The sequence below is a fragment of the Gracilinanus agilis genome, chromosome 4 (genome assembly GCF_016433145.1).
Source record: "Gracilinanus agilis isolate LMUSP501 chromosome 4, AgileGrace, whole genome shotgun sequence".
NCBI classification, from domain to species: domain Eukaryota; kingdom Metazoa; phylum Chordata; class Mammalia; order Didelphimorphia; family Didelphidae; genus Gracilinanus; species Gracilinanus agilis.
The window spans coordinates 141904150-141931221 of NC_058133.1; the positions used below are offsets into that span (position 1 = coordinate 141904150).

A 27072-nucleotide genomic window follows, 5' to 3' on the forward strand; every position below is an offset into this window, starting at 1 on the left:
ATACAAAGTTGATCTAAAATAACCTTAAAGTATTTTAAGCCTTCTGTCTAAACAATTCATTCATAGGTTGGCATAAGCTCATTAGTCTATAGCATCTGTCCTACATATTGATGGATATATATGTACGTATACACACACAGACACACACACATACATATATAGAGATACATATATACATGCACACGTACATATACATATACATATAATTTTAGGGTCTTTTATTTATAGTCTTTTATGTGTGTCAAATCATTCTTAATTTGGCCATTGGCCACCATGTACATATGTGCATATGTATTTCTATGTGTTTTCTTTTAGAGCAACCTAGCTCTAGATTTGTCCTTTTTATCTTGCATAGTTTCATTGTCCTACAGAATTGAAGATCTTATTAATGGAGAGATATAGGATCTTACCTCAGAGGCCATCTACTCTAATCTCGTTTTATAGATAGGCCCGAGCTGGAAGGTTAATATGTCTTACCCAAAGTCACACAAGCACAGAGTGAGGCTAGGCACCCTAGTTCTCTGCTTCCAAATCTAGGAAGCTTTTTACTATATCCCACTCCATCCTGTCTGGAGGAAAGGGATGCTGATACTTAGGTTTACCACTAAAGCCTTAAACAGGGATCACATCTAAGATTTCTAGTCATAGATTCAGGTAGGCGAAAACTATTGGATTTTTTATTGTAATACTTTTTTAGCATGTTACAACTGCAAAGAAGAAATAACACTGAAATATGACAGTGAATTTTTTAACTGAAATAGAGACTTCTTCATTAAAAAATGATCCCATGTAAATATATCTTATAAACAAAGTGAATATTTGGCTTCTGAGATGTTTCTAAATGTTGTGAATCCATAGTAATTGCATATTTGATTTGGGATCTGGATCTTGGAGTCTGTAATAATGGATACTGAAAAAATATAGAATTTGTTAGATCTCAATGCCACATAGTTCAAAGTATGCTCTTTTGAGAGGTCCCATTTGTATTTTTTTTATCAGTCTTCAAATTTCTCTTTGGGAGGGGGTTCCTTCCACCATTTGCAGATAAGCAACTTCTCTATAACACGTAGCCAGCATGTTCTTAGGGTCACTGAGAAGTTAAGTGACTTGCCTATGATCACCCAGACACTACATAGCAGAGGAGGGAGGGACTTAAATATAGATCTTCCTGAAGTCATTTCTTCCAGCTACTACCCTTTCCCTTGCTGCCTTTCCTATTTAAAAACTAATGACAATCATTATCAGTAAGGTTTGCAAAGCATTTTACATATGTTGTCTTGTTAGATCTCAAAACACCCTTGTGAGGCTGATATGTCCATTTTACAGATGAGGAAAACTTGCCCAGGAAAACTTGTCACACAAGTAGTAAGTATCTGAAGAATTATTGAAACTCAGGTCTTCCTGATTCCAAGCCCAAAGCTTTGTACTGTGCCACCCACTTGTTTGCTATTAATTATATATATTAATAGATTTTCAGATCTAATGCAACATCTGGGAGTCATTTGGTGACTAGAACAAAGGCAACCATCAAATTTGGTGTGGTTTCATATTCTGAGGGTGTTGAGTTTGATACTAAAGATTTTTACTTCTAGATTCTTTGAGTATATTCTTCGATGTTATATAGCATATAATTGGTCTGATATTAAAGAATGGAAAATTCCTTGACACAGGATATCTTATAAGAAATTTGTAGGTTTTGATATATCATATGTATAGGCTTAAAACATCCACACCACAAAAATAGTAGAAAACTATTAACTAGTGAAGGGAGACAGAGTACATTTGGAGTAAACTGCTTTGAGTGTTTCTTAAAGCTTATTTCCTGCTTCTATCTAGGAACCTAGGATCTGCTCCTCCTCCCAATTCCCTACCCCTTGTTAAAAATGCTTTTTACTGGAAGTCATTTCAGGCTGTGAAAAGAGTCTCTCCACCTACTCTTAGCCTAACTAATCCCTTTTAACCTTCCATGATACTCATATAGAAGTTAATTCTTTCATTTCTCTCTTATAAATATGGTGTACTCATAATGCTAGCTCTTCCCTGAACCTTGAAGAGACAAAATAGCTTTTTAAAAAATTCCCTCAGGAGGCAGCTGGGTTGCTCAGTGGATTTAGAGCCAGGCCTAGAGATGGGAGGTCCTGGGTTCAAATTTGGCCTCAGACACTTCCCAGCCGTGTGACCCTGGGCAAGTCACTTGACCCCCATTGCCTACCCTTACCACTCTTCTACCTATGAGCCAATACACAGAAGTTAAGGGTTTAAAAAAAATTCTCTCAATTCCTTTCTCTTTCTATTCTCCCTATATTCCTGGTATTTCTGAGAATAGTCTAATTTCAGCTTTTTCACTCTCTTCACAAGTTCAAATAAGACATTTAATGACAGCAACAAAATTATTTAGCATGTGATTGTAAAGTAATCATACTGATTTTCAAGGATGATGTAGGAAATTAGTTTTGAATGCATTATGACTTCTGTTGCCCAGACTAATAGTACCCATAGAAAATTTCATTCAATTATAACTTGGTTTGCATATTTGAACTATATTTTTCAAAGCATATATTTGTTATCACAGCTACACTGCTAGGCATAAGCAACACTATTGGTGTCAGCAACAACAAACATTTATTAAGTGTCTTCTGGGTGTAAACCACTGTGCTCAGCATAGAGGGCATCCTTATGGAATAAACAGTCACTGAAAATCAATTTCTTGCCCTACTATATAAATCTTCCTCTAACCATAATTTTTGTTACTGTTGTTAAAATGTTTTTGTTTATTCATATACTTCAACACAGTAATGTTGACTGTATGTATGAATGTGAGCCAGATACTGTTCTTTGAAAAGTAAATTAAAATCCTAATATGAAAAGTAAATTAGTTTTATTTCTAAGTAGTACTCTTTAATTGTTTTACTTTATTCTGATATTCAGCCACCATTAATGACCCCTATCATCTCAAGTGAAACATGCAATATGTATAACCAAGCTGCATTTTGATGTGAAAATGTGGGGTTGCGAGGAAAGAAGAAAGACATATTGTTTATGTTACTTTCTTTTATGATACTCAGTGTACTATGATCTGGGTAGGTGCTTAATAATATAGTTTGTTCAATGGTAGACTATTACAGCCTCAGTGAAACTTTATTTTTATGGTTAATGTTTACTTAACCTTTTTTCTCCCCTGATAGCCTTGGTGGAGGTCCGGATGATGCAAAAGAAATTATGAGGCACAGTTTCTTTGTTGGAGTAAATTGGCAAGATGTATATGATAAAAAGGTAGGAAATGTTTTATGGCAGAATGTTCTATTTTTGGCTAATATGCTGAAATGAATGAATTGCTAATTTCTGAAGGAACTCATTATTTTGTTTGCTTGCAAAATAATGGTATTGATCATTTTGAAACTGAGATTGAAATTGCCACCTAATTTCTTACCCAGTTCTCTTTGCAGTTCATGTTTTGGATGAGTCCCCAAACTCAATTTTTTTCTTACATAATAAATATAATCAAATAGTTGATTTTTCTCTTGCTGATATAAGAGGAATTTGTTGATTAACTCCTTTTTTATTTCTGTTTTGGAAGCTTCTGTTTTGAAACATTAAGTACCAACAAAATTAAATCTAATTATAAAACTTGTTTTTATCATCATCTGTGTATTATTCCTTATTTTTAAAGAATACTAGCATCTTAACTTAAATTTCAAGATCAGAGATAGAACATGACTGTTCTCATTTGCTTACATGTACCATGCATGTGTCTTTTTTGCAAGCACAGGCAAATTTATGTTAATATATAGTCACATTTTTCTCACTTTAACAGATATACCTCCTGTGCTGTCAATAATTTTTTGTGTGTGATGGAAGGGAAAATTGGTTCTGTTGTAACTTTTATCTGTGTAATTTTACTTTTAGGACACGAAGAATTTAATTCAGGAACCTATTTCACCATTTGTGATGGAAGTATTTCTATTGATTTTGACATTTTGATTTATAGAAGCCTTTTTTTAAAACCTAAAGTGGAAACTCTACAAATTTAATAGGCCTTTGCAATTCTTATTTAATTTTTTTATTATATTTATTTCAAGCTGTTGCCAGTTTTTCATCTTTTTAAAATGACATCGACTAGTTATTTATTAACATTTAAATAAGTATCTTTTATGTGTCAAATGTTCTCATTTATTTGTTTATACAGAAAAGCTAGAGAGATATCATCTATTATGAACACTTGTATCGCCACAGTAAAATGGCATTATTATGCATTAGTTTGTATCATTGTAGGCATTAAAGATGCTGTGCTATCCAACTTGTTCCCCATCATTGGTGAAATAAAGCAAAGCCACAAAACGGTCCCACGTCCTGAAGATGTGCTCAAAGATGTTGCGAGACCACTAATGTCATCTTAAGACCTTCTTCCAGTAACTTCTGTGCATAACTTGCTATCTTTATGAGTATGTTTATTCCACAGGAACAGATAGAAAAGGTTATGTAGTATTTTAACCAAATCAACACAACTGGAAAGAAACCAAAGTGGGAGGCTAGTTCTATGCCCCAGAAACTTTATTTGTAGTCAGAGATTTTTATCAGGACTAAAGTTGAAAGCTTCCACTGAATTCTATCATGTTAGCATATCTTGTTCAAATGATAAAAGTTAAAAACTTAACCAAGAAATAGAGCATTTCTTTAGGAGTTACAGTGTTTGGTAGCACTAAAGTGTTTTTTCCAACATTAACTGCTTATATTACGTGGCAAGTTGAAATAAGTACAAACTAGATCTAGGAAGAGAGCCAGAACGCTAACATTGAAGGGAGGCCTCCTGCAGCACAGTATCACTGGGATATGCAGGCTGCATAGGCAATGGGAGATATTGAGCACATATAAGGAGATTATGCACAGGACTGGTAGAAGGAATTCTCTAAGGACTTGCTGTTTAATGATGTGGCATGGTTCTAAGGGGTTTTTAGGTAGAGAGCCCCTCATTTGAGCAAAGGCATTGGGTATTTGTAGGGCAAAGAAATACAGGTCCTGCATTGAGTATCTTTGTCCAGGAGACCAGAACCACTTGGCCAGGCTTTTCTGTTGTTAGCTTCATGCTCACCAAGAAGAGCAGCATTAGAGTGTCTTCTAAAGTGGAGAATGGAGACAGAGATGATGGAAAGTGTGAGCGAAAGTTCCATTGCTGTGTTTCATTTTTCTATAGTCAGCAAGAAATTAAACTATGAGGATTCTAATGATTTAAATAGCAAATTGGCTTGATTTTTGCTATTAAGAAAGCTATTCCCTAGGTTTAAATTAGGTTCTTAAGTATATAATTAACTCTTTTGATCACAAGGACACATTAGAGGTGATTTATAAAATCAACTTATTGATTTTATTTAGAGAAACAATAATTGTGAGCTTTGCCTTCTCCCCAGATACTCACTTTATAAATAGGTGCTTGTTCATCTGGAGATTAGTATATTCAAATATGCTTTTCTTATATCTCATTAACAGGGCATTAAATTAAGGTAATTAACTGTTTTTGTAGGTTTATTACGATGTGTTTAAAGGACACCATATATAGTTATTGCAGATCAATCTTGAAATCAGGACCTTGATATTCTCACCCATTTTTTGACACCTCTTCATATCATATGGGGAGAAGGAGGAAAGGGAGATAATCTTAAGCAGATTTAAATAATTTACCTGAAAAAAAATATAAATGTGTCCAAATAGATATGGGAAGATCTGAAAACATATGCTTTAACCAGGGTTTTAACCCTGTAATGTGCAGAAATCTCCCTGACAATTAGAAGAGTTATGAGGAAGCTTGGTCAACTTTAACAAGGTTAAAAGATGGGCCTTTGTTCTAGAGTTGGAAATATATCTAATTTTGAACACATTGGAACAGAAAGCTTGAAATTCTGAATTCAGGAGAAACACCTTTACCTAACTCCCTAAAGAATCTCTTGGTACCAGAGCAGTTTCTAAAAGAAAAGCAGCACCAGAATCAAGGGCCAGTTCAATCTTGAGAGGTCTTCTAAAAATCACTTTTTGATTCATACTTCATCCAATATTTCTCTGGAAACTTCAGAATTTGAATCATGTTACATTACAGAAAAGGCCCTTAGCTCTCTATCAGTCACTTAGACTGACTATATGTCACCCTACAGAAAGTGCAAGCCATAAAGCCCTTGCACTTGAGCTAACAAATTAACTCTACTTTCCTTTTCAGTGAGTTTCTCAGGAAGGGATGAGGGGACAGCTATATAATACTCCAGACTTAATGGAAATTGAGGCTTCCTTAGAAGCAAATTGGAAGGTTTTGAGGTTGATAGAAACAAATGAAACCTGCCTCCACTAAATTTAAAGTGTCACCGATGTCAAAAGAGATGACTTCTAATAGTAAGAAATGAGAATGTCTACTTTTGCTCCCCAACATGTTGACTATAAAAATTATGAAGAATTAGTACACTGAAGCCTCATGTTGTGTCTCTTGCTGATCCTCCAACTTCTTTAATTGTTTTTTTTTCTTCAAGAATTTTTATTTAGGAACTCCTCTGCTGTATGGTTCTTCCTCTAGCAACTACTCCTTGCCAGTCTGCATTTGCCTTTTCTCAGACTCCATCTCTGATGTCAAAGAGGTTCTATCAGTGCTTGTCCATGGCTCTTATCTATGGCTGAGAGGTTCTCTTGGTGACTGTGTAGATATATATGGTCTTCAACTCCACTGTGAACCTTTTGCTCACTGTGAATTTGTTTGTCCTTAAAAATTAAGTCCAAGAATATTTTTCATCTTTTTTGGACCAACAAGATTTTGGGTATGGATATTCTTTACACCCTGCCGAGGAGTTGTAATGAAAGCCTCAAAAGAGATCTTCACATATAGTTAGAGAAGGTTAAAGTTGGAAAGGACTCTAAAAGATCCGCTAGTCTCATCCTGTCATTTTAGAAGTCAGGAAAATGAGGGTAGAGAAATTCAGTGAATTTTCCAAAGTCCTCTGACTAAGCAGATTTTCTGACTCCAAAGCCAGATGCTATGCTTTGGGAGTGTATTTTATTTTTTTCCCGTTCTTGTCCCTGTAATGATTTGCTAAATGTTATCAAACTGGACTTTTAAAAATATTTGACTATTTCAAGGAATCTATGGGCTCTTGAGGGTAATCTTTTTTACAGATTGCAGCCCTTTTGTATCTTCTCATTCTGATTGCCTTTTTATCCAACATGTTGGAGTCCTTTCTCTGGCTTTTGGACCTTTGGCAAGTGCCATTGTAGCACTTGGGCTATTCATCAGCCATTTTGTGTGCTTCCTAACTGAGCAGTCCACCTCCTTTTCTTACTATGTTTTCCTGAATGCCTTTGTCTTTTGTGTCATTTTCCACATGTAAGATGATACTAATGAATATTAGCATCATTTTAGGGATAAATCTGGATTTGAACAGACATATAAATATGCTTAGTTTCTGATTTCCTTGTGACACCTCTCTCTCTCTCTCTCTCTCTCTCTCTCTCTCTCTCACACACACACACACACACACACACACACACACTCTCTCTCTCTCTCTCTTAGAGGAGACGATTGCTTGAGTCATTTGTCCTTATAATAATGTTTAATTTCAAAAAGTAATTGCATTAAATTTTAATGGAATAATGAAGGATCAAGTGCAACAATTGACACAAAACCTTTTATTTTAATTCTACTTTGAATTAATTTTTTCTTTCTGTGTTTTCTTTGCCTTGTGGATTTTACACACACACACACACACACACACACACACACACACACACACACACAATCAATTGGACAGCTATTTGGTCTTTTAAGGTATTTTAAAATTCTCTCTTTCTGGTGTTTTGAATTTTTATTTTTACTTAATTTTTCAAATTCTAGAACCACATGGTTTAAAAAACTCATGTACTCTTTAGATTTTGGCTTTCTTTTTGTCAGAATTCTTTTTCAACCAAATTCAGGAAAAATTATGGTTTAGCATTAATTGATGTGAATAGTTGACATGCTTCTACATTGTTTATTCACCTCATGGCTCTTCATGTCTGAACAATTTTTCCAAAAGGCTATGAAATAGCATCACACTAGCAATAACTATTTGAGCACAGTAAGTGAATAATAATGAGGTAGGAGTATGATTGGTTTTTTTTAGTATTTTTTCAAATGCCTTTCTTATCATTATATTCTGATTTGTATATTCATTTATAATATGGATTTTTAAGTGGTGTGCTGGAACCTCACAATAGCATTGTTAGCTGTAGAGCTTAATATAATGTGGCTCAAGTTCTGCCAGTCAGTGTGAGGTATATTCACCCCCCTCCAAGAGAAATTAATTATGAATTATCCCATATACTTCCCTGTGAGGCAGTGCTAAATACTGGCCCTTCCTAAGATCCATAGAACATGGTGTGTTACATGTAAATTTTTTATATTTGTTTTTTAAATGTAAAAAAGGATATTAAAAAATCTCCCCCACCCCCTTTTTTTAAAGCATCTGTATTTGAATGGTTTACCTGTGTAGGTAAAATTAGCCCTTCATAGACATCTTGTTTGTTCTTCACTGTTTTGTGGCTATGATGTTACTTTAAATTCTGTTATGAAATCAGTGCTATAACTATACCTGTTTCTTAATAATCTATTCTATGCTAATATTTTAAGGAGAGTCATTATGCTTATATAGATGATAAATTGGGTAGTAACATTCCAGACCTTTTAGTAGGAGTTATGCCACATATATAGGCAGTTCACCCCCTTTGAAGCAGTCAGAGACAAAAGTTGGCAATTCAAGAAATGATTTTTGTAGCTAATTTACTTAGGGCCATGCAGCATTTGAATCAGTTTAATCATGATTTAAAAATACATGGGAAAATGTGTCTTTACTGCATAATTGCATACTAAATTTCAACCTAATGTCACTACAAAAGAGATTTGTGATCCTAAAAATCGTGGTTCATACCAAGAGCATTGGCTTTGTTTTCTAATAAATAGTAGCACTCTCGGGGGCAGCTGGGTAGCTCAGTGGAGTGAGAGTCAGGCCTAGAGACAGGAGGTCCTAGGTTCAAACCCGGCCTCAGACACTTCCCAGCTGTGTGACCCTGGGCAAGTCACTTGACCCCCATTGCCTACCCTTACCACTCTTCCACCTATAAGTCAATACACAGAAGCTAAGGGTTTAAAATTTAAAAAAAAAATAGTAGCACTCTCCATCCAAATAGAAATGGAGCTTTGCATTACTATCATCCAACTACTCCATCTGATTTGATTAAACAAAAGATGGAGAGCCAGTCTTTAGATTCTAGTTTCCATTTGGAAGAAAACAGAGTATGATTAAGTATAAATTCTATTTCATTTATTTTCTCTAGTTCAGACTGATTCATTATAATTTAGTATTGGGTAAATTTTTATATATAATTTTTATATATAATTTGAAAACTTAGAATTCTTTAAGATAAGATGAAAATTTAGCTTCAACCTAGAAATCTTCCTGTGATCGTATGGTATTCTTCCTGTCTTGGATTCAGTTTAAGAAAATTGAATTCTTGAAGTATTTACAGTATTCATTATAAGATGAGGAATTAAAATACAGTACTGTAACAGGTCCATTTTATCTTATTTCTTAATGTCATGAATGATGTGTTAAGGAATATGTTCATTGAATAAAATTATGCTTATGATTAACCTTTGAGCAAGCTGTAGCATATCATGTTTCCTCTTATTCGTGACAATATACTCTTAGAAATATTAATAACTGATGGGTTCTTTAGTTTTTATTAATATTTAATGTATAGATGCTGACTTTTGAAGTACATGGTAAAGAGAACAAGAAACACTATTCTAGCATGTATAGTAAAACATTGGGCATTATCTGGGGAAAAAAAAGAAACAATGCTGCTTCATTTTGTTAATATATTAGAAAGATAATTAACAGTGACAATCTTTAAATTGTTCCAGACATCATAATTTATATATAAACAATGGTGATTTTAGAACTCACAGTGCCATCTCTATGACAATTGAAGGGAGGAATAAACTACAAATATGACTGCAAATGGACATTTTTGAAAATGTAAATGAAAGTCTGTTATTGATAGCATAAGGTCTCTGTAATAACTGAGTGAATAAAAAACAGACTACATCTGTTAGTTACTTTTGAAGAGTGCTTATAAGTAAATATAGAAAAAGGAGTTTATCATAGTTAGGTCATTTTGAATGTTAAGCTCACAAAGAATTTAGAACTATTGTCCTTTATCTCTGAATTGCAAACTTAATATTTATATTTAACTTCAAGTTGCAGTTTCATGTTTCAAATTTCTAAATTTTAAAGTGGGAGTGGTTTTTTTTAATTTGTTTTTCCTACGGTCCTACTTTCTTTTTATTTTGGGAGGTACACAAACTCATTATGATATCAGCTCAGAATGAAGCGATCTAGCACAGCAACTTCTTCGATCCAGAGTTCAATTCTTCTATTTCCATTGGAATGCAGCCCATCTGTTTTGCAATTTTCCTAGCCAATACATTCTATAGGGCAGGAGTTTATAGATTAGAATTGAATGGATTTTCTTACCCTTACTTTTTTTCTAATATAGCATAAATTTTAATCATGAAAAATTTCTAATGAAAGTAAATTATCTGAAAGTCATAATATTAAAAGTAGTAGAAAGCCTTATCGGTGGAACCAAGAAGATAAATTTAGATTCTCTGTTTGCATTCATTTTTGGTTCTAAATAGTGTTATATTTTTTCTCATCTCTTTCAAAATCATTCATACATTGACTTGCATACTATCTATCTTATAAATAAGCATTCTGAACTCATTTTTTATACACAGGGAATATCTGTGTTTCTACCATGCTAGAAAGATGATCAGTAAAGATCTCTTTCATTTTCTTCTAGAGGTGGGGGCTATGGTTCTCTGTTCCAGTTCCTCATTTTTTTGTCAAGATTTCTTCAAAAGCCAATATATATTTAATTTTTAGAGGGTCTTCCTCTAGAATGGAGTACTTTCTTTGGAAAATGTTCTTAAAGTTGGCATATGGTGATCAGAGGGAGGCATTCTGTAAAATACTGTCTTTGTCCTTTGGCAGCAGACCAGGTCTTTGGATTTAGGGCTTTAAGAAATCATTTAGTCACACTTAGTTGTGAATAAGTGTGAGGGAGCTGGGTCAAAAGAAATGGCTCATTATTTTTGGAGGGCATCAGCTTAGAATCACAGAGGTTATGAGGACTTGAAGAATATTGATCATACTGAATATAGCCTTTAAAAAGAGTTATTTCTTTTTTTAAACTCTCTTGAGTTTTATTAACACAAAGTTTTGAGTTTCATTTTTCTTAGCTCATTTTGTATAGTGTTCTGTTTTTTTTGGTATCTATGTTACATTTATAGCTTAATGATGAAAATAGACCATAGGATTTTCAAGTCAACAAATATTTGTCAAGTATCTATGTTATAATGAGTATTCTGTAAGATTCTCTGCATGATTTGAAAAAGTAGAAGGTTTTAAAAGCTGGAATTTTAGAATTTGAAGCTACCTTAGTAATGATCTAGTTTAGCCAACTCCATTATTTTATAGATGGCTTCAACCCTGAGGAACTCATAGTTTAATATGTCAAAAAAGGACCCATATCTTCTTGCTATGTGTCATCCATGACATTTGACTTCCCATTTCTATGTCTTTATGACTGAAATATAGTCATATGTAGCTCCTAGAAACTAGTTTTCCTCAAAATTCAATTTAAGCTTCTTTTAGCTACCTATCCTGATACCCCTTATTTCTCTCCTCATGGAAATTAACTTAAATATATTTTGTATTTAATACGTTCATGCTACTTCCTTCTAGTAAGATAGAACCTCTTTGATGCCAGTGATTATTCCATTTTGTTCTTTATATCACCAGCACTTTGAAGAATACTTGGCCCATATTAGGCACTCAAATGCTAGATGAATTAATGAATAAAAAACAGCTAGCAAATAGTTCTAGGTGATATAATGATCATAACTGGAGAGTAGATTCATGTTGGGCAGTAATGGAAGGTAAAAAATTAAAAAAGCTAAGTTGAGCCAGTTGACAATGGACCTTGAAAACAAGTCTGAAAATTTTGGACTTGATAAAATAATTGTTAAGGACCCACTAAGAAGTCCTGAAGAAAAATAGTGATAACATTAAAATGTAACTTTTTTGTTTGATTTTTAAAAATTGATTGTTCTTTTTTTTTTTAGCCTTCTGTCTTAGAATCAATGTAGTAAAGGTTAGACAATGGGAGTTAAGTGGCATGCCCAGGGTCACACAACTAAGAATTGTCTAAAACCAAATTTGAACTCAGGACCTTGTGTCCCCAGGCTTGGTTTTCTATCCACTGAGCCACTCAGCTGCCCTCTAAAATGTAATTTTATAAGATATGTTGATAGGATGGATGGATTGCAGAGAGACTTGCTTTGAGATAAAGAATTTCTTAAGGAAGCTAGAAAAATGGCAATAATATAAAATAGGGATGAGTTGGATAACAATGTTTTAATGATGATTAAATTTAACAAGCATTTGTTAAACAGCAGCTACATGCAAAGTATTGGGTATACAAAGACAAAAATGGAACAGGCCCTCCCCGCAAAGAGCTTCTATACTACTGGTGAAATACAAATGTTTATTAATAATTATCATAATTATAATGGGGAAAGACAAGCAAGCAAATATATCAAAACAAGTTGTATACAAGATAAATAGGAAGTAATCAACAGAAGGAAGACACTAGAATGAGGGATTGGGAAAGCCTTCTTATAAAAAGTGACATTTTAGCTGGAACTTGAAGGAAGCCAGCCAACCCAGGATGTGGAGGTGAGGAGGGAGAGTATTCCATGCATGGGGGACAGCCAGCAAAAATTCCCAGAACATAGAGAGAGATTAGCTTGTTCATGGAACAGCAGAGAAGTCATTGTCACTGGATTGTGTACTACATTGAGGAGAGTGTAAGCTCTAAGAAAATTAGAAAGGGAAGGAGAAAGCAGGTTTTCAAGACTTCAGACCCCAAACATTGATGTCTTGTAGGTGATAAAGAGCCTCTGAAGATTATGGAGAGGGGGTGACATAGTCAGGCTTGTACTTTAGGGAGATCACTTTGGTAGGGGAGTGGAAGAAGGCCCAGAGAAGGTGGTGGTAGTATTAGAGAAGAGAAGGGGAAGATGCCAAAGGTATTATGAAGATAAAAATGACAGGACAGGGCAAGAGATTGGATATGGAGGAGTGAGGGAAAGTGAAGAGTCAAGGATGACATCTACCTTGTGGACCTGAGGACTCGGAGGTTGGTGTTACCCTCTGCATTAATGAGGAAATGGAGGAGAAGGAGAAGAGGTTTAGGGGAAAAGATAGAGTTTGGGTTTGAGCATGTTGAGTTTTAGATGGATCCTGGACATCCAGATTTGTTTCCTTTCTCCTCCCCTCTCTTCCTTTCCTCACCTAGCCTAACTTCACTCATAGATAATAGTACAAGGGAAACCGAAGTGAAGGGAGAATCAGGACAGACTTCATGGAGCAAATAACAGTGTGTCGAAGCTTGTAAGAGGATAAATATTTTGAGAAGTGGTAATTAAGAGAGAGTGTTTTCCTCATGTAAGGAGGAATGGCTTTTGGGAATGTATGGAGGCATGAGATGCGATAGTAAGTTTAGGAAATGGTTACTAGTTCATTCTGGCTAGTGTAGGGAAAATGAGTTGTATGAAATATCGCTAGAAAAGTTGGTGGGCATCTTTAAATTCTAACTTAAGGAATTTGTTTTTATTCTGTAGAGAATAAGAAGCCACTGAAGGCTTTTTGAGCAGGCAAGTGATATGGCCAGACCTGTTCCTTAGGAGAATTTTTTCCTCTCACATGTGTGGATGATAGACTGGAGAAACATAAGGCTTAAAGACCAATTAGGAAGGTATTGCCTAGCGAGGAATAATGAAATTCTGAATTAGAGTGTTAATTGTGTGAATGGGGAGAAGAGAATGAAAGAGATAACTGTAAAGAGAGAATCACAAGATTTGGCAGTTGGTTAGACGTAGATTATAATGGAGAGAATTATTTAGGATGACTTTGAGATTTCAAACTTAAGTGACTATGAACATGGTCTTCCTCTCAACAGAAATAAGAAAGTGTGGAGTGGTAGGCTTAGAATCAATTCTGTTTTGATGATGTTATGTTTGAAAGACCTTCTGGACAGTCAGGAGGAGATATACAGCAGATAATATGGTGAACATTCCAGGTAAAAGAGTTATTTCTTTGGTAGAAAACAAGCCAGGACAATATCTAGAATATAATTCATATAATTACATACAACTAGATAATCATCCTGGAAAGATAGACTGGAGGCAGGTTATAAAGAGCTGTAAACACTAAGTATAGAAGTTTACATTTTATTCTAGAAGCAATGGGGAACCACTGACATTTTTAAGAGAAAAAGTAAAAAGGTCAGATTTATGTTGTAGTATTATTAATTTGTCAGCTAGTGGAAGACCGATTAGAGAGGGAGAATTGAGGCAGAAAGTCCAATTAAGTGGCAGTTAGAATACTTAGTCTAATGGTGATGAGGAACTGGTTATATAAGATGGCTGTAAGAGTCAAGGGATGGATGTGACAAATGTTGGGAGCTGATTGGATGTGGAGTTGGAGAGAATGAAGAATGACTCCTATGTTCTGAAGCTGAGTGATTAAAAGCATGGTGGTGCCTCCACAGAAGAAGGGAAGTTAGGATGGGTAGATATAGTCACTGCAGGAGAGTGTCACAGTTGGAACATGTTTTTGAGATGCTATCAAAGATTCAGAGGAAATGTTTAGCAGGCACTTGGAAATATGGGCCTGGAGATGAGAGAGAGAAGCACTGGACATATAGATTCGGAGTCACTTGCATAGAGATGAATGTTGAACTCATTGGAGCTGATGAGATCATCAAGAAAGTAAAGAAAGAAAAGAGGGTATAAGAAAAGAACCCTCAGGTACACTATGGAAAGGGGGTGGAATATAGATGGTACTAATACAGAGGATATTAGTTCAGTCATGTAGGCAGGCAGAAATCCATGACAGACGTCTCATGAAAAACCTTAGGGGGAAAAGATCCAGAAAAAGAGGGCATAATGGCAAACGGTAATTTTGAACACTTTAGGGAAATCAAGAAGAATAAGGACTGAAGAAAGGCCATTGTGTGTCACAGTAAAAAGATCATTAGAGACAGCAGTTTTAGTTGGCAAATGCAACAAATACTTAATTACTTTCTGTGTGCAAGGCATTAGGGGAATAAAGACAAAATCAAGGCACTTGCATTTCAGGAGAGACAGACTGTCCTAGAGAACTAACAGTAGGGGGACAGCTGAGTGTTTGTGGCCCTGGACATTAAACTACTTTGTTAAGATCTGTCAACACAATAGGTATAAGAAGTGAAGAACAGAAGGCCAAGCCCCTAACTTTAGACACCCAGGTCATCCACTGCATCCTGGGCCATTGCTGGTCATCCTGACTTTCATCTTGGCACTGGATTTGAGAGAAAGTGAGACTGAGAACTTTGTACAACTCTGCCTCACTTAAATCCAATTCACATGCAAATCAAGATACCACCCTGTGATAACATTGGTCCTTCTCAGAAATGAAGAACAAACCACACCAACAACACCATGGCCAGAATGAAATTATGGGCTTTTGTGGGCTGTCATTGAATGCCAGAATGAAATTTACTCCCTAATTGGAAATAACTTGTTATTTTTGATCAAATTCCTTTTGGAGTAGTGATCAGAATTGGGACCAAGAATAGTGGTAAAAAATAAAGAGGTATACATGCATGCTATTCAGAGTGCTGGTTCTTCAGGTTTTAAATTATATATGTTTGTGCTTATATTTAGGGACTAAGTTTTATGTTCATCTCAGACTCAAAGCTAGATTTTTATTCAATACTTTTTCTTAATTACACATTTTGGCATACCAATTAAAAACCTTTTCCTCTTGTAGTTTAGTAATCTCTTTTCTTTTCATGCAAAAAAGCAATTCTCTAATTAACATTCATTTCAGTTGAAATTATAATCTTCCTGCAGCAATATTTTAAAGAACAGAAATTTAAAGCTTAACAGTATAAGACAGCAGTGGGTTATTTTGGTCAATCTAGCACCTTCTCACCCACAAAATAATATAGAGTAATAATCTTCTATCCCTAGCCTCTCTTTCATTTTTATTGGTCTGACCAAATGCTCATGGACCCTCACTATTTTAGAAAAGATAAAATAATCACATTCCCCAAAGCAACCAGCTGGCAAAGTTTTTCACAAAGCTTAATGTCAACAGCAGTAGTACCACTATCCAAGAAGTAAGTGTCAGTTGTCCTTAAAGTTATTTAGTCTAAAATGATTGTACAGTTGTATAAATGTTGACTTTTCATGAATTTGGCTACTTGTAAGATGCCTTAGTAAGATTTGCATTAGATAAAAATACATTACAGGAAAGAGGTATATATGGAAAATGTGATTGCTCAGTATTCTGGTTACTGTTATAATATACTGATTAAGATCATTAGAGACAGCAGTTTCAGTTGGCAAATGCAACAAATACTTAATTACTTTCTGTGTGCAAGGCATTAGGGGAATAAAGACAAAATCAAGGCACTTGCACTTCAGGAGAGACAGACTGTCCTAGAGAACTAATAGTAGGGGGACAGCTGAGTGTCTGGCCCTGGACATTAAACTACTTTGTTGAGATCTATCAATACAATAGGTTTAGGAAGTGAAGAACAGAAGGCAAAGCCAAGTTACCAAGCATGGTACAATAATAGAAAGATCCTTGGATTTGGAAACAGAGGATCTGAGTTAAAATTTTGGCACTGCTACTTATTCCCCGTGTTTCTTTCCATAAACAAGTCAACTCAACAAAGCCTCAGTTTCCTTATTGTAGTGAGGACATTGGATTAAGATGACTTTTTACCTGAGAAGAGCTACGGTTTAGAGGGAGTTTTCCAGTTTTCCATACAGTTCTAAAAGTATGATGGTCCTGGTACATACAATCCCTACTTCACTACTTTGTATTTTTCACCTTAAACCTTTAGTGCTGTTTAATAAATACCTTGTTTCTTTCTTGGTAATACTTGATTGTTGACTGTCTTTTATGCAGACAGCTTCTTCTGTTCTTTCTAATGCCATGCTTTAAAGTTACTCCTTTCCCATTCCTATATTTCATTCCATTCCAGTTGGAAGCTGACATTCTTCTGCCAGGGAGACATTCCTGCTTCCAAGGAACCCCTAGATCCTTATTGTTTGAAGTCTACTGCCAGAGCTTGTGTCCTTCTTCAAGGCCTGTCCCCCTGGAAGAGAGCAGTTAGAGAGGGAGTGGGACCCCCCCACCACCACCATTTCTATGACTGTGGGGGTAAAGATGTGTTTCAGCTACTTTCAACTGAAACAAAAATGCATTTTCCCCTTAGAAATAAATGGCATTTAGATTCTATAATAATGATATTACCATAGTTCATCTCTGTCATTGGTTATTTGAGCTGGAGAACCCTGATAACATTCTTTATATGGAAAATTTTCTATAAGAACAGGTTCAAAGAACATTTTCTCTCCCTTTAGAATGTGAGCTCCTAAAGGACAGGGAGCATGGTTTGTCTTTCTTTGTTTCTCTGGTACTTCCACTAACTCGTAGCTGGTAAAACATAAAGGCTTGTTGACTGATTAAAATAGTATATATGTATCTAGGTACAGTTTGTAGTATAATAAAGCCATGTATCAGTATGTATTTTGCCAATTTTATAGGACTTGGAATATAGTTTATCATCTTAAAAAAATGGCATGTAAAATATTTCCTTTGCCATCTAGCTTGCCAACCTCCCTTCATCCCACTGAGAAGAAAGGGATTATGTAAGAGTTGGGGGAGAAATATGACTTACTTTATTATGATATATTTGTTAAAGTTTTCAAAATACATTGTGATAAAAATTAGAGGGTATCTAACTATCCGGTGACAATATAATTGAAACTTTTAATTGGAAATCATTTCAAGATTTCATTAAACCTCAGTCATCATATAGATTATTCTAGAAAAAATCTAATTATTTAATCTTTCTGGTCATTTAGATTTACTATAAAGGAAATATACAGTCTTCTTTCTTTTTATGAAGTATTTTTTAAAAACCACCAGGCACTACTTAGTGTATTATATGTGAAGCTCCCTGACAGATAATGTACTTCAGCATTTAAAAGGTCCATAATTTCATCAATGTGGCAGTAGTCATAACCCTCCCATTCCTTACTTAGACAGGCTAATAAATTAGTTAGGGGGAAGGGGATAATGAAAAAATTAATTGATTACCTTGTGGTCAGTGTTCTGGTGATAAGCCTCTGAAATGTTCTATATGCCATGGACAAAGTGTCTATTACCAGGTTTATTGTCAACTTTTTCATTTATAGGCCCGGCTAGAGCATATACTCTGCCGGATAACCATCACCTCTAAGTCATAATGAGACAAGGGAAGACTTTAGTGAAAGACAGATTGTATAATAAAATCATTTCATCTCATTGTTTTATTAGTAGTAAAGTTATTCATTTCCCATACTTCCCTGAAGAATCACACAAGTCTCATGAAGTTAAATTAGAGTAATTCTCTAAGGTTGCCACCTATTTGGTGTTTATCTGTTCAGGTACTTATTGAAAGATCAGCTGGTGACTTTGTAAAGCTTAGGTATCCAATAGCAATGGCCATCTTCACTGCCAGTATCATCACATAGATTCTTTTTACATTGTGTTTGCTTTGTATATATTTTTATTCATTTATATGGGTTCCTGTAACTCTTCATAGAATGTAAGCTCTTTGAGGGGAAGAACTGTTTAATATTTTTTTCTTTGTATCCTCAATGCCTAGTGTAGATCAAAGCAGATAACTTGACGCTTAAAAAATGTTAGTTGAGTAGTCTATTTCTGTCCCATTCATATGGATAATAGAGGAGATGGCAGGAAGTACTACAGCAATAGCTACAACTCCCTTCCACATATCAGGCCTAACATTAAGCCTTGACCTTAACAATGAGCTCAAGAACCCAAGGAACAGAAAATCAAGGGTTCAAACATCGCCATGGCTTATGGCCTGGATGAGGATATATGGGCCAGTTAGGGATAGTGTACATCCATCCTATCATCTCTGTAGAGAGGCCATTATTCATAATTATTTTGACTCCTTGCTCCACCCCCATTCTTTGTATTGGAAAAGAATAAAGTCAGCAAACCTTAGAGTGAGTTGGTGGTGTTTATAGTTAGCTTGGTTAATGTGAGGATTTAGTGTCCCATCAACCTGTTGATCTTGGTGTGAAATGGAGATTACATATGAAAAGAGAACTCTAAAAATAATTTGTTAAAGTAAGCTGAAATATATTTGCTGAGTTGATCTCCTTGAACATGGAGTGCTGTAGTTTCTGAAAAAATAGTTTCTAAAGAAAGATTTTTGTCTTCAACTTATTGTATTTTTTAATTAAGTGTATTTGCAGTCACAAACATGTTATCAAGTGACTCAGTACTTAAAAATAAGACCTTTCAGCTTTGCTTATACTTTGAATACTCCAATGCAAACCAAGGCTGGTTTAAACAGGAAGTTCATATTATAAAAGTGATTATTGAGTTGCATATTAGATCATGAAATACCTTAACCAAACCAGAACTGATTAGAAGTTCCATCAACTCTAAAGAGAGATGAGGGATATATAGTATATATTTGTAGAGAGTGGCTGTCGGTTGACTTTATTTAAATAATTTCTTCTCTTACAAGGATGAATGGGGGAAAAGGGGTGAGAAGGAGAACTAGATGTCAGTTAAGAGAAAAGTTAGTTCCTGGTTAAGATGGCAACAGAGTAAAAAACAGCTGCTTAACCTCTCCTAACCGAAACATATAGGACTCCTCAAGAAGACATAAAAACAAATCCAGGGGAACAAAGGGACTCCACAACAGGGCGCAGAATTGGAGGTACGTTGAATTGGGGCATTTCCATGCTATAAGGGAGTGAAACAGCTCTCACTAAAACGCGAGCTGAGCAACCCCCTCCCCCACCCCATACCACCTACAGTGCCAAAGCCAGCACAGAAGAGTTAGAGCAAGTTTAGGCACACTTTAAGTCCTTGGCAGCTACCTGGGGTCACCAGGGCCTGTTCCTAAGAGCAGCAAGACTTAAGACCCCAAGAGGCTAAAGAATGCACAGACTTTGAACACAGACCCTGAGAGCAGGCACGAGTGTGGGCGTGGACATAAGCACAGACATGGATCCTGAGTGCAGGCGAGGACCTTGAGTGGGGACCTAGTGCGGAGGGGTGCACGACTGTGGAAGCAGCACCCTGAGACTGTTAAAGGAGCCTTGGGCAGAAGAACAAGCAAGGGGACCACCAGGAGGCTTGACCCTGAGAACAACTAGACCTGAGACCTCAGGAGCCTAAAGAGCGCAGACGGACCCTGGGCGTGAGGATAAACCTGAGAGGGCACAGGGCTAACAATGGCAAGCCAGAGACAAGAACCCCAAAAGAGAAAGATCATCAAGAAGAAATCTGTAACACTCGACAACTTTTACACAGATAAAAACCAAACAACAGAGCAAGCAGCATAGGAGAACAAACAAGTAATCATATCCAAACCTTCCCAAAATAATGAAAACTGGCCACAACTATTGAAGAGTACAAATCTGAGATGATGAGAAAGATGGAAGAGATTTGGTGAGAGAAGTGGGAAATAGCTCAAAAGGAAATTAACAGGTTAGAAGACAGAAACTCCCAATTGGAGAAAGATGCCCAAAACTCAAACAAAATGGTAAGCAAATTGGAAACCAAAATCTGGCAAGAAAATAACAGTTTAAAAGGCAGAATTTCACAATTGGAAAGTGAGGCAAGTAAATTGAAGACCAGAAATAACCAGATTGAAAAGGAAAATCAAAAGATTATAGCCAAAAACCAGTCCCTAAAGGCTAGAATTGAGCAATTAGAAGCTAATGATCTCTCAAGACAGCAAGAACAAATAAAACAAAGTCAAAAGAGTGATAAAATAGAAGGAAACCTGAAATATCTCAATGAGAAAGTGACAGACCAAAAAAACAGGTCTAGAAGAGACAATTTGAGAATCATTGGTCTTCCTGAAAAAAGCAGAAATTAATAGAAATTTGGACTCCATACTAAAAGAAATTATTCAGCAAAATTGCCCTGAAGTTCTACAACTAGAGGGCAATATAGACATTGAAAGGATCCATAGATCACCCTCTATACAAGACCCAGAAAAGACAACCCCCAGGAATATAATAGCCAAATTCAAGAGCTTCCAAGTAAAAGAAAAATTTTTACAAGAAGCCAGAAAGAGACAATTCAGATATCAAGGAGCACCAATCAGGATTACACAGGATCTGGCAGCCTCCACACTAAAAGACCGCAAGGCTTGGAATATGATGTTCAGAAAGGCAAGAGAACTGGGTCTACAACCAAGGATCACCTATCCATCAAAGCTAACTATATACTTCCAGGGGAAAGTTTGGGCATTCAACAAGATAGAAGATTTCCAAGTATTTGTACAGAAAAGACCAGGACTAAATGGAAAGTTCGATATCCAACCACAAAAATCAATTTTTCTACAAAAATCAAAATTTCTACAAAGAAGCTTGTAGAAATAATCAACAACTTTAGCAAAGTTGCAGGATACAAAATAAATGCACATAAATCATCAGCATTTCTATATATTTCCAACACATCACAGCAGCAAGAGGTAGAAAGAGAAACACCATTTAAAATCACCTTAGACAATATAAAATACTTAGAAATCTATCTCCCAAAACAAACACAGGAATTATACGAACACAACTACAAAACACTTTCCAAAAAATTAAAATTAGATCTAAACAAGTGGAAAAACATTGAGTGCTCATGGGTAGGATGTGCTAACGTAATAAAAATGACCATTCTAACCAAATTAATTTACTTATTTAGTGCCATACTATCAAACTAACAAAAAACTTTTTTTACTGAATTATGAAAAACTATAACTGGAAAATGAGAGGATGCCCTTCGATTGGGGAAAGGCTGAACAAATTGTGGTATATGTTGGTGATGGAATACTATTGTGCTCAAAGGAATAATGAACTGGAGGAATTCCATGTGAACTGGAAAGACCTCCAGGAATTGATGCAGAGTGAAAGGAACAGAGCCAGAAGAACATTGTACACAGACTGATATACTATGGTAAAATTCGAATACAATGAACTTCTGTACCAGCAGCAATGCAGTGACACAGGACAATTCTGAGGGATTTATGGAAAAGAACGCTACCCACATTCAGAGGAAGAACTGCAGGAGTGGAAACAGAAGAAAAGGAACTGCTTGAACCCATGGGTTGAGGTGGACATGATTGGGGATGTAAACTCGAAACTACCACAACAATGCAACTATCAACAATTTGGAAATAGGTCTTGATCAATGACATATGTTAAAACCAGTAGAAATGCGCATTGGCTATGGTGGGGGGAGGGGAAGGTTGGGGAGGTGAAGGGGAAAGTAAGAGCATGAATCATGTAGCCATGTTAACTTTTCTAAAAAATAAATATTAATAAATATTTTTAAAAATTAAAAAAAATAAAAGTGAATATTGAGCGGTCATGTCCAAGGAAGCCATGATATCAATAGCATCTGTCAAATTTAATATGTAAAATAGTTATTTAAGAATATATGTTAAGCCAGTCTATAATAGCTAACATACAGACTTAATTTTTTTCCTGTTTAAAATAAATTGAATGGTTAGTTTTTCAAGAAAAAATATGGTTGTTAGTTTTTTTAAAGACACTATACCTTTATATATATATATATATATATATATATATCCCAAATATAAAAAACAAAGCAAAACAAGCAAACCGTGCTTACACTTTTGCTTATATACTATAATACTTCTACTAATAGAACTCATGCCTCAGAACTTTAGCTTTTCTTTTAGAGATATTTGTGTCCTGTAGATGTTTACAGTACCACTGACTCCTAAAGCAAGTTATTGGTCTGATTAGGCTTCCTCAGCTTTAAACTGGCTTTGACGTCATACTTGCTTAAGTAAATGAAGGTAAACCAATTTTCCTAATTGCATAGGCAAAACATAAATGTAAATCTTTTAAAACTATTTTGTAAACATCTTAAAACAAGATTTCTTCTCCCACCCTGTTTGGGAGGAGGATTTATTAATTATCCTAGAAAATCATGCTGTTTAAACTGTCCTTGAGGAAGAAGTACCCAGTAGCTTCCTTATGATCACATCTTATGATCACGTCTCAGTCTTTATTTTCTTTGACATTTCTATAGAATTTGATACTTTTGAACATACGCTACTTCTTGATATGACATCTTCCTTTAGCTTCTGAGACATTGCTTTTCCTTTTCTAATTGTGTTATAGTGTTGTAGACAGAATATAAAATTTTGGAATTAGAGGAACTGTTTGAATCCTGTCTGCAAAATCACTGAACCTTTCTGAACCCTCAGTTACCTCATCTCTAAAATTGCTTTCCAGCTCTGCTTCCCTCAAGCCTGTTCCAAGCTCTTTCCTCTCTCTATATGCCATCTCCCTCTCTGACCACATATACATTGATGTAAATTCGCCCTAATTGAGGCATCTGTCCTGGTTTTTTTCCTGTGACCTCTCGGCTCCCCTTCCTCTTTGCTTCCTGCACATTTCTTGCTATGCATACCTCAGACTCAGCATTCCCGTTACTGACCTTATTACCCTTTCTCCAATTTGCACCCTTTTTCTAGTTTTATTTTTTTAATTGGTCCTCTGAGTTACCCAAATTGAAGCCACGCTTAGTTCTTGCCTCTCCCTCATTCTCCAAACCAGTCACCAAGTTCTATAGGATTTTCATCAACATCTCTTACATTCACGCTTTCTTCTTACAAGGTTACCATGCTAGCTTAGGCCTGCTTCATCTTTGAGTACTTTATCGCCTCCGAAATGGTTTTCCTGTTTCCTGTCTCCACCTCCTTCCATAACTGCCAGAATCACCTGCCTTATACACAGTCTTACCTTATCACTGCCTGCTCAAAAACTTTCGGTAATTCCCTATTTACTCTGGGATAAAATAATAAACTCCCTAGACAAACATGATAGAGTCCCACTTTTCCAGTCTTCTTTCACACGCTCTGCATCCCAGCCCAGGTGGACTCTTAGCTATTTCCCGACATCCTCTGACCTTTCCCACTATCCTGGGAAGAGCATGAAAGCAAGCCCTCCAATATCACAGTCAGAGCATGACTTGAGTGGGCAGGGATTGTAGAAGCCACTAAGCTCAGCCCAGACCTGAACAGCTCCACTGTCTTCTCCTTGTTGAAATCTCTTTCCTGACACAAGGCCAAGCTCAGGTGCAACTGTCCAGTGTTTCTTTGAACTCTCCCTTCCAATAGCTGAGAACAGACTATTTTAAAGATTTATCCTGATCACTTTCTATCTCAGATCCCATTTTTTTTGTTCTTGCACCTTAATTCTTTTTTAAATTTTTCCAAGGACAGTGATGATTTTCTTTATGTCCCTAGTACCTTGCACATAAAGTCTAAATGGTTTTACATTAATTCTTTTTTTTTTAATTTTATATATTCATTTAATTAATTAATTTAGAGCAATTTTCCATGGTTATAGGATTCATGTTCTATCTCTTCTCTTCTCCATCCTCTGTCATAGCTGACACACAATTCCACGGGCTTTTACATGTGTTATGACCCATTTCCATATTATTGATATTTGAGCTAGGGTGCTCATTTTGAGTCAGTATACCTGATTATATTCCCATCCTCCCATGTGATAAGGCAGTTGTTTTCCTTCTGTATTTCTACTCCCACAGCTCTTCCTCTGAGTGTGGATAGCATTCTTTTTTATAGGTCCCTCATAGTTGTCCTGAATCACTGCATTGTTGCTAGTACAGCAGTCCATTACATTTGATTTTACCACAGTGTATCAGTTTCTGTGTACAATGTTCTCCTGGTTCTGCTCCTTTCATGCTGCATCAATTCCTGGAGGTTGTTCCAGTTCACATGGAATTCCTCCAGTTCATTATTCCTTTGAGCACAAGAGTATTCCATCACCACCATATACCACGATTTGTTCAGCCATTCCCCAATTGAAGGGCATACCCTTGTTTTCCAGTTTTTTGCCACCACAAAGAGATCAGCTATTAATATTTTTGCACAAGTCTTTTTCCCTATGATCTCTTTGGGGTATAAACACAGCAGTGGTATGGCTGGATCAAAAGGCAAATAGTCTTTTAAAGCCCTTTGAGCATAGTTCCAAATTGCCATCCAGAACGGTTGGATCAATTCACAACTCAACCAGCACTGCATTAATATCCCAATTTTGCCACATTCCCTCTAACATTCACCACTTTCCTTTGCTGTCATTTAAGCCAATCTGCTAGGTGTGAGGTGGTGCCTCAGAGTTGTTTTGATTTACATTTCTCTAATTATTAGAGATTTAGAGCACTTTTTCATGTGCTTATTAATAGTTTTGATTTCTTTATCTGAAAATTGCCTATTCATGTCCCTTGCCCATTTATCAATTGGAGGATGGTTTGATTTTTTGGTACAATTGATTTAGCTCCTTATACATTTGAGTAATTAGACCTTTGACAGAGGTTTTTGTTCTAAAGATTTTTTTCCTAATTTGTTGTTTCCCTTCTAATTTTAGTTGCATTGTTTTTCTTTGTACAAAACCTTTTTAATTTAATGTAATCAAAATTATTTATTGTATATTTTGTAATTTTTTCTAACTTTTGCTTGGTCTTAAATCTTTCCTTTCCCAAAGATCTGACAAATATACTATTCTGTGTTCACCTAATTTGCTTGTAGTTTCCTTCTTTATATTCAAGTCATTCAAACATTCTGAGTTTATCTTGGTGGAGGGTGTGAGATTTTGATCTAAACCTAATCTCTCCCATACTGTTTTCCAATTTTCCCAGCAGTTTTTGTCAAATGGATTTTTGTCCCAAGAGCTGGGCTCTTTGGGTTTATCACAGACTATCTTGCTGAGGTCACTTACCCCAAGTCTATTCCTTTTTTTTTTTTTTTCATTTTTAAATTTTATTTATTTATTTTTTTAGAGAAATTTTCCATGGATATGTGATTCATGTTCTTACTTTCCCCTTCACCCCCCAAACACCTCCCCCTGTAGCCAACGCGCATTTCCACTGAAATTTAACATGTGTCATCAATCAAGATTTATTTACATATTATTGATAGTTATTTTGGTGTAGTCCTTTCAAGTCTACATCCTCAATCATGTCCGCATCAACCCATGTGTTCAAGCAGTTGCTTTTCTTCTGTGTTTCCACTTCTGTAGTTCTTTCTCTTAATGTGGGTAGCGTTCTTTTAGTACAGAAGTCTATTACATTCTATTTTAGCACAGTGTATCAGTCTCTGTGTACAATGTTCTGGTTCTGCTCCTTTCACTCTGCATCAATTCCTGGAGGTCTTTCCAGTTCACATGGAATTCCTCCAGCTTATTATTCCTTTGAGTGCAATAGTATTCCATTACCAGCATATACACAATTTGTTCAGCCAGTCCCCAATTGAAGGACATGTCTTTGTTTTCCAGTTTTTTGCTCCCACGAAGAGCATGGCTATAAATATTTTTGTACAAGTCTTTTTATCTATGATCTCTTTGGCGTACAAACGCAGCAATGGTATGGCTGGATCAAAGGGCAGGCAATCTTTTAGCTCTCTTTGGGCATACTTCCAAATTGCCATCCAGAATGGTTGGATCAGTTCACAACTCCACCAGAAATGCATTAATGTCCCAATTTTGCCACATCCCCTCCAACATTCATTACTTTCCCCTTCTGTCATTTTAGCCAATCTGCTAGGTGTGAGGTGGTACCTCAGAGTTGTTTTGATTTGCATTTCTCTAATTATTAGAGATTTAGAACACCTTCTCATGTGCTTATTGATAGTTTTGATTTCTTCATCTGAAAATTGCCTATTCATGTCCCTTGCCCATTTATCAATGGGGGAATGGCTTGATTTTTTATACAATTGATTTAGTTCCTTGTATATTTGAGTAATTATACCCCTGTCAGAATTTTTTGTTATAAAGATTTTTCCCAATTTGTTGTTTCC

At 35.7% G+C, this 27072-nt stretch overlaps 1 protein-coding gene across 1 annotated transcript in view; it reads left to right on the forward strand.

The window, feature by feature from the left end:
* AKT3 (AKT serine/threonine kinase 3) overlaps positions 1 to 27072 on the forward strand; it is a 180537-nt gene that overhangs the window by 139955 nt on the left and 13510 nt on the right. Inside the window, exon 10 of the mRNA XM_044676315.1 lies at positions 3186 to 3273. Coding sequence (XP_044532250.1) covers positions 3186 to 3273 — 88 coding nt within the window. The remainder of the gene's footprint in view (positions 1 to 3185; positions 3274 to 27072) is intronic.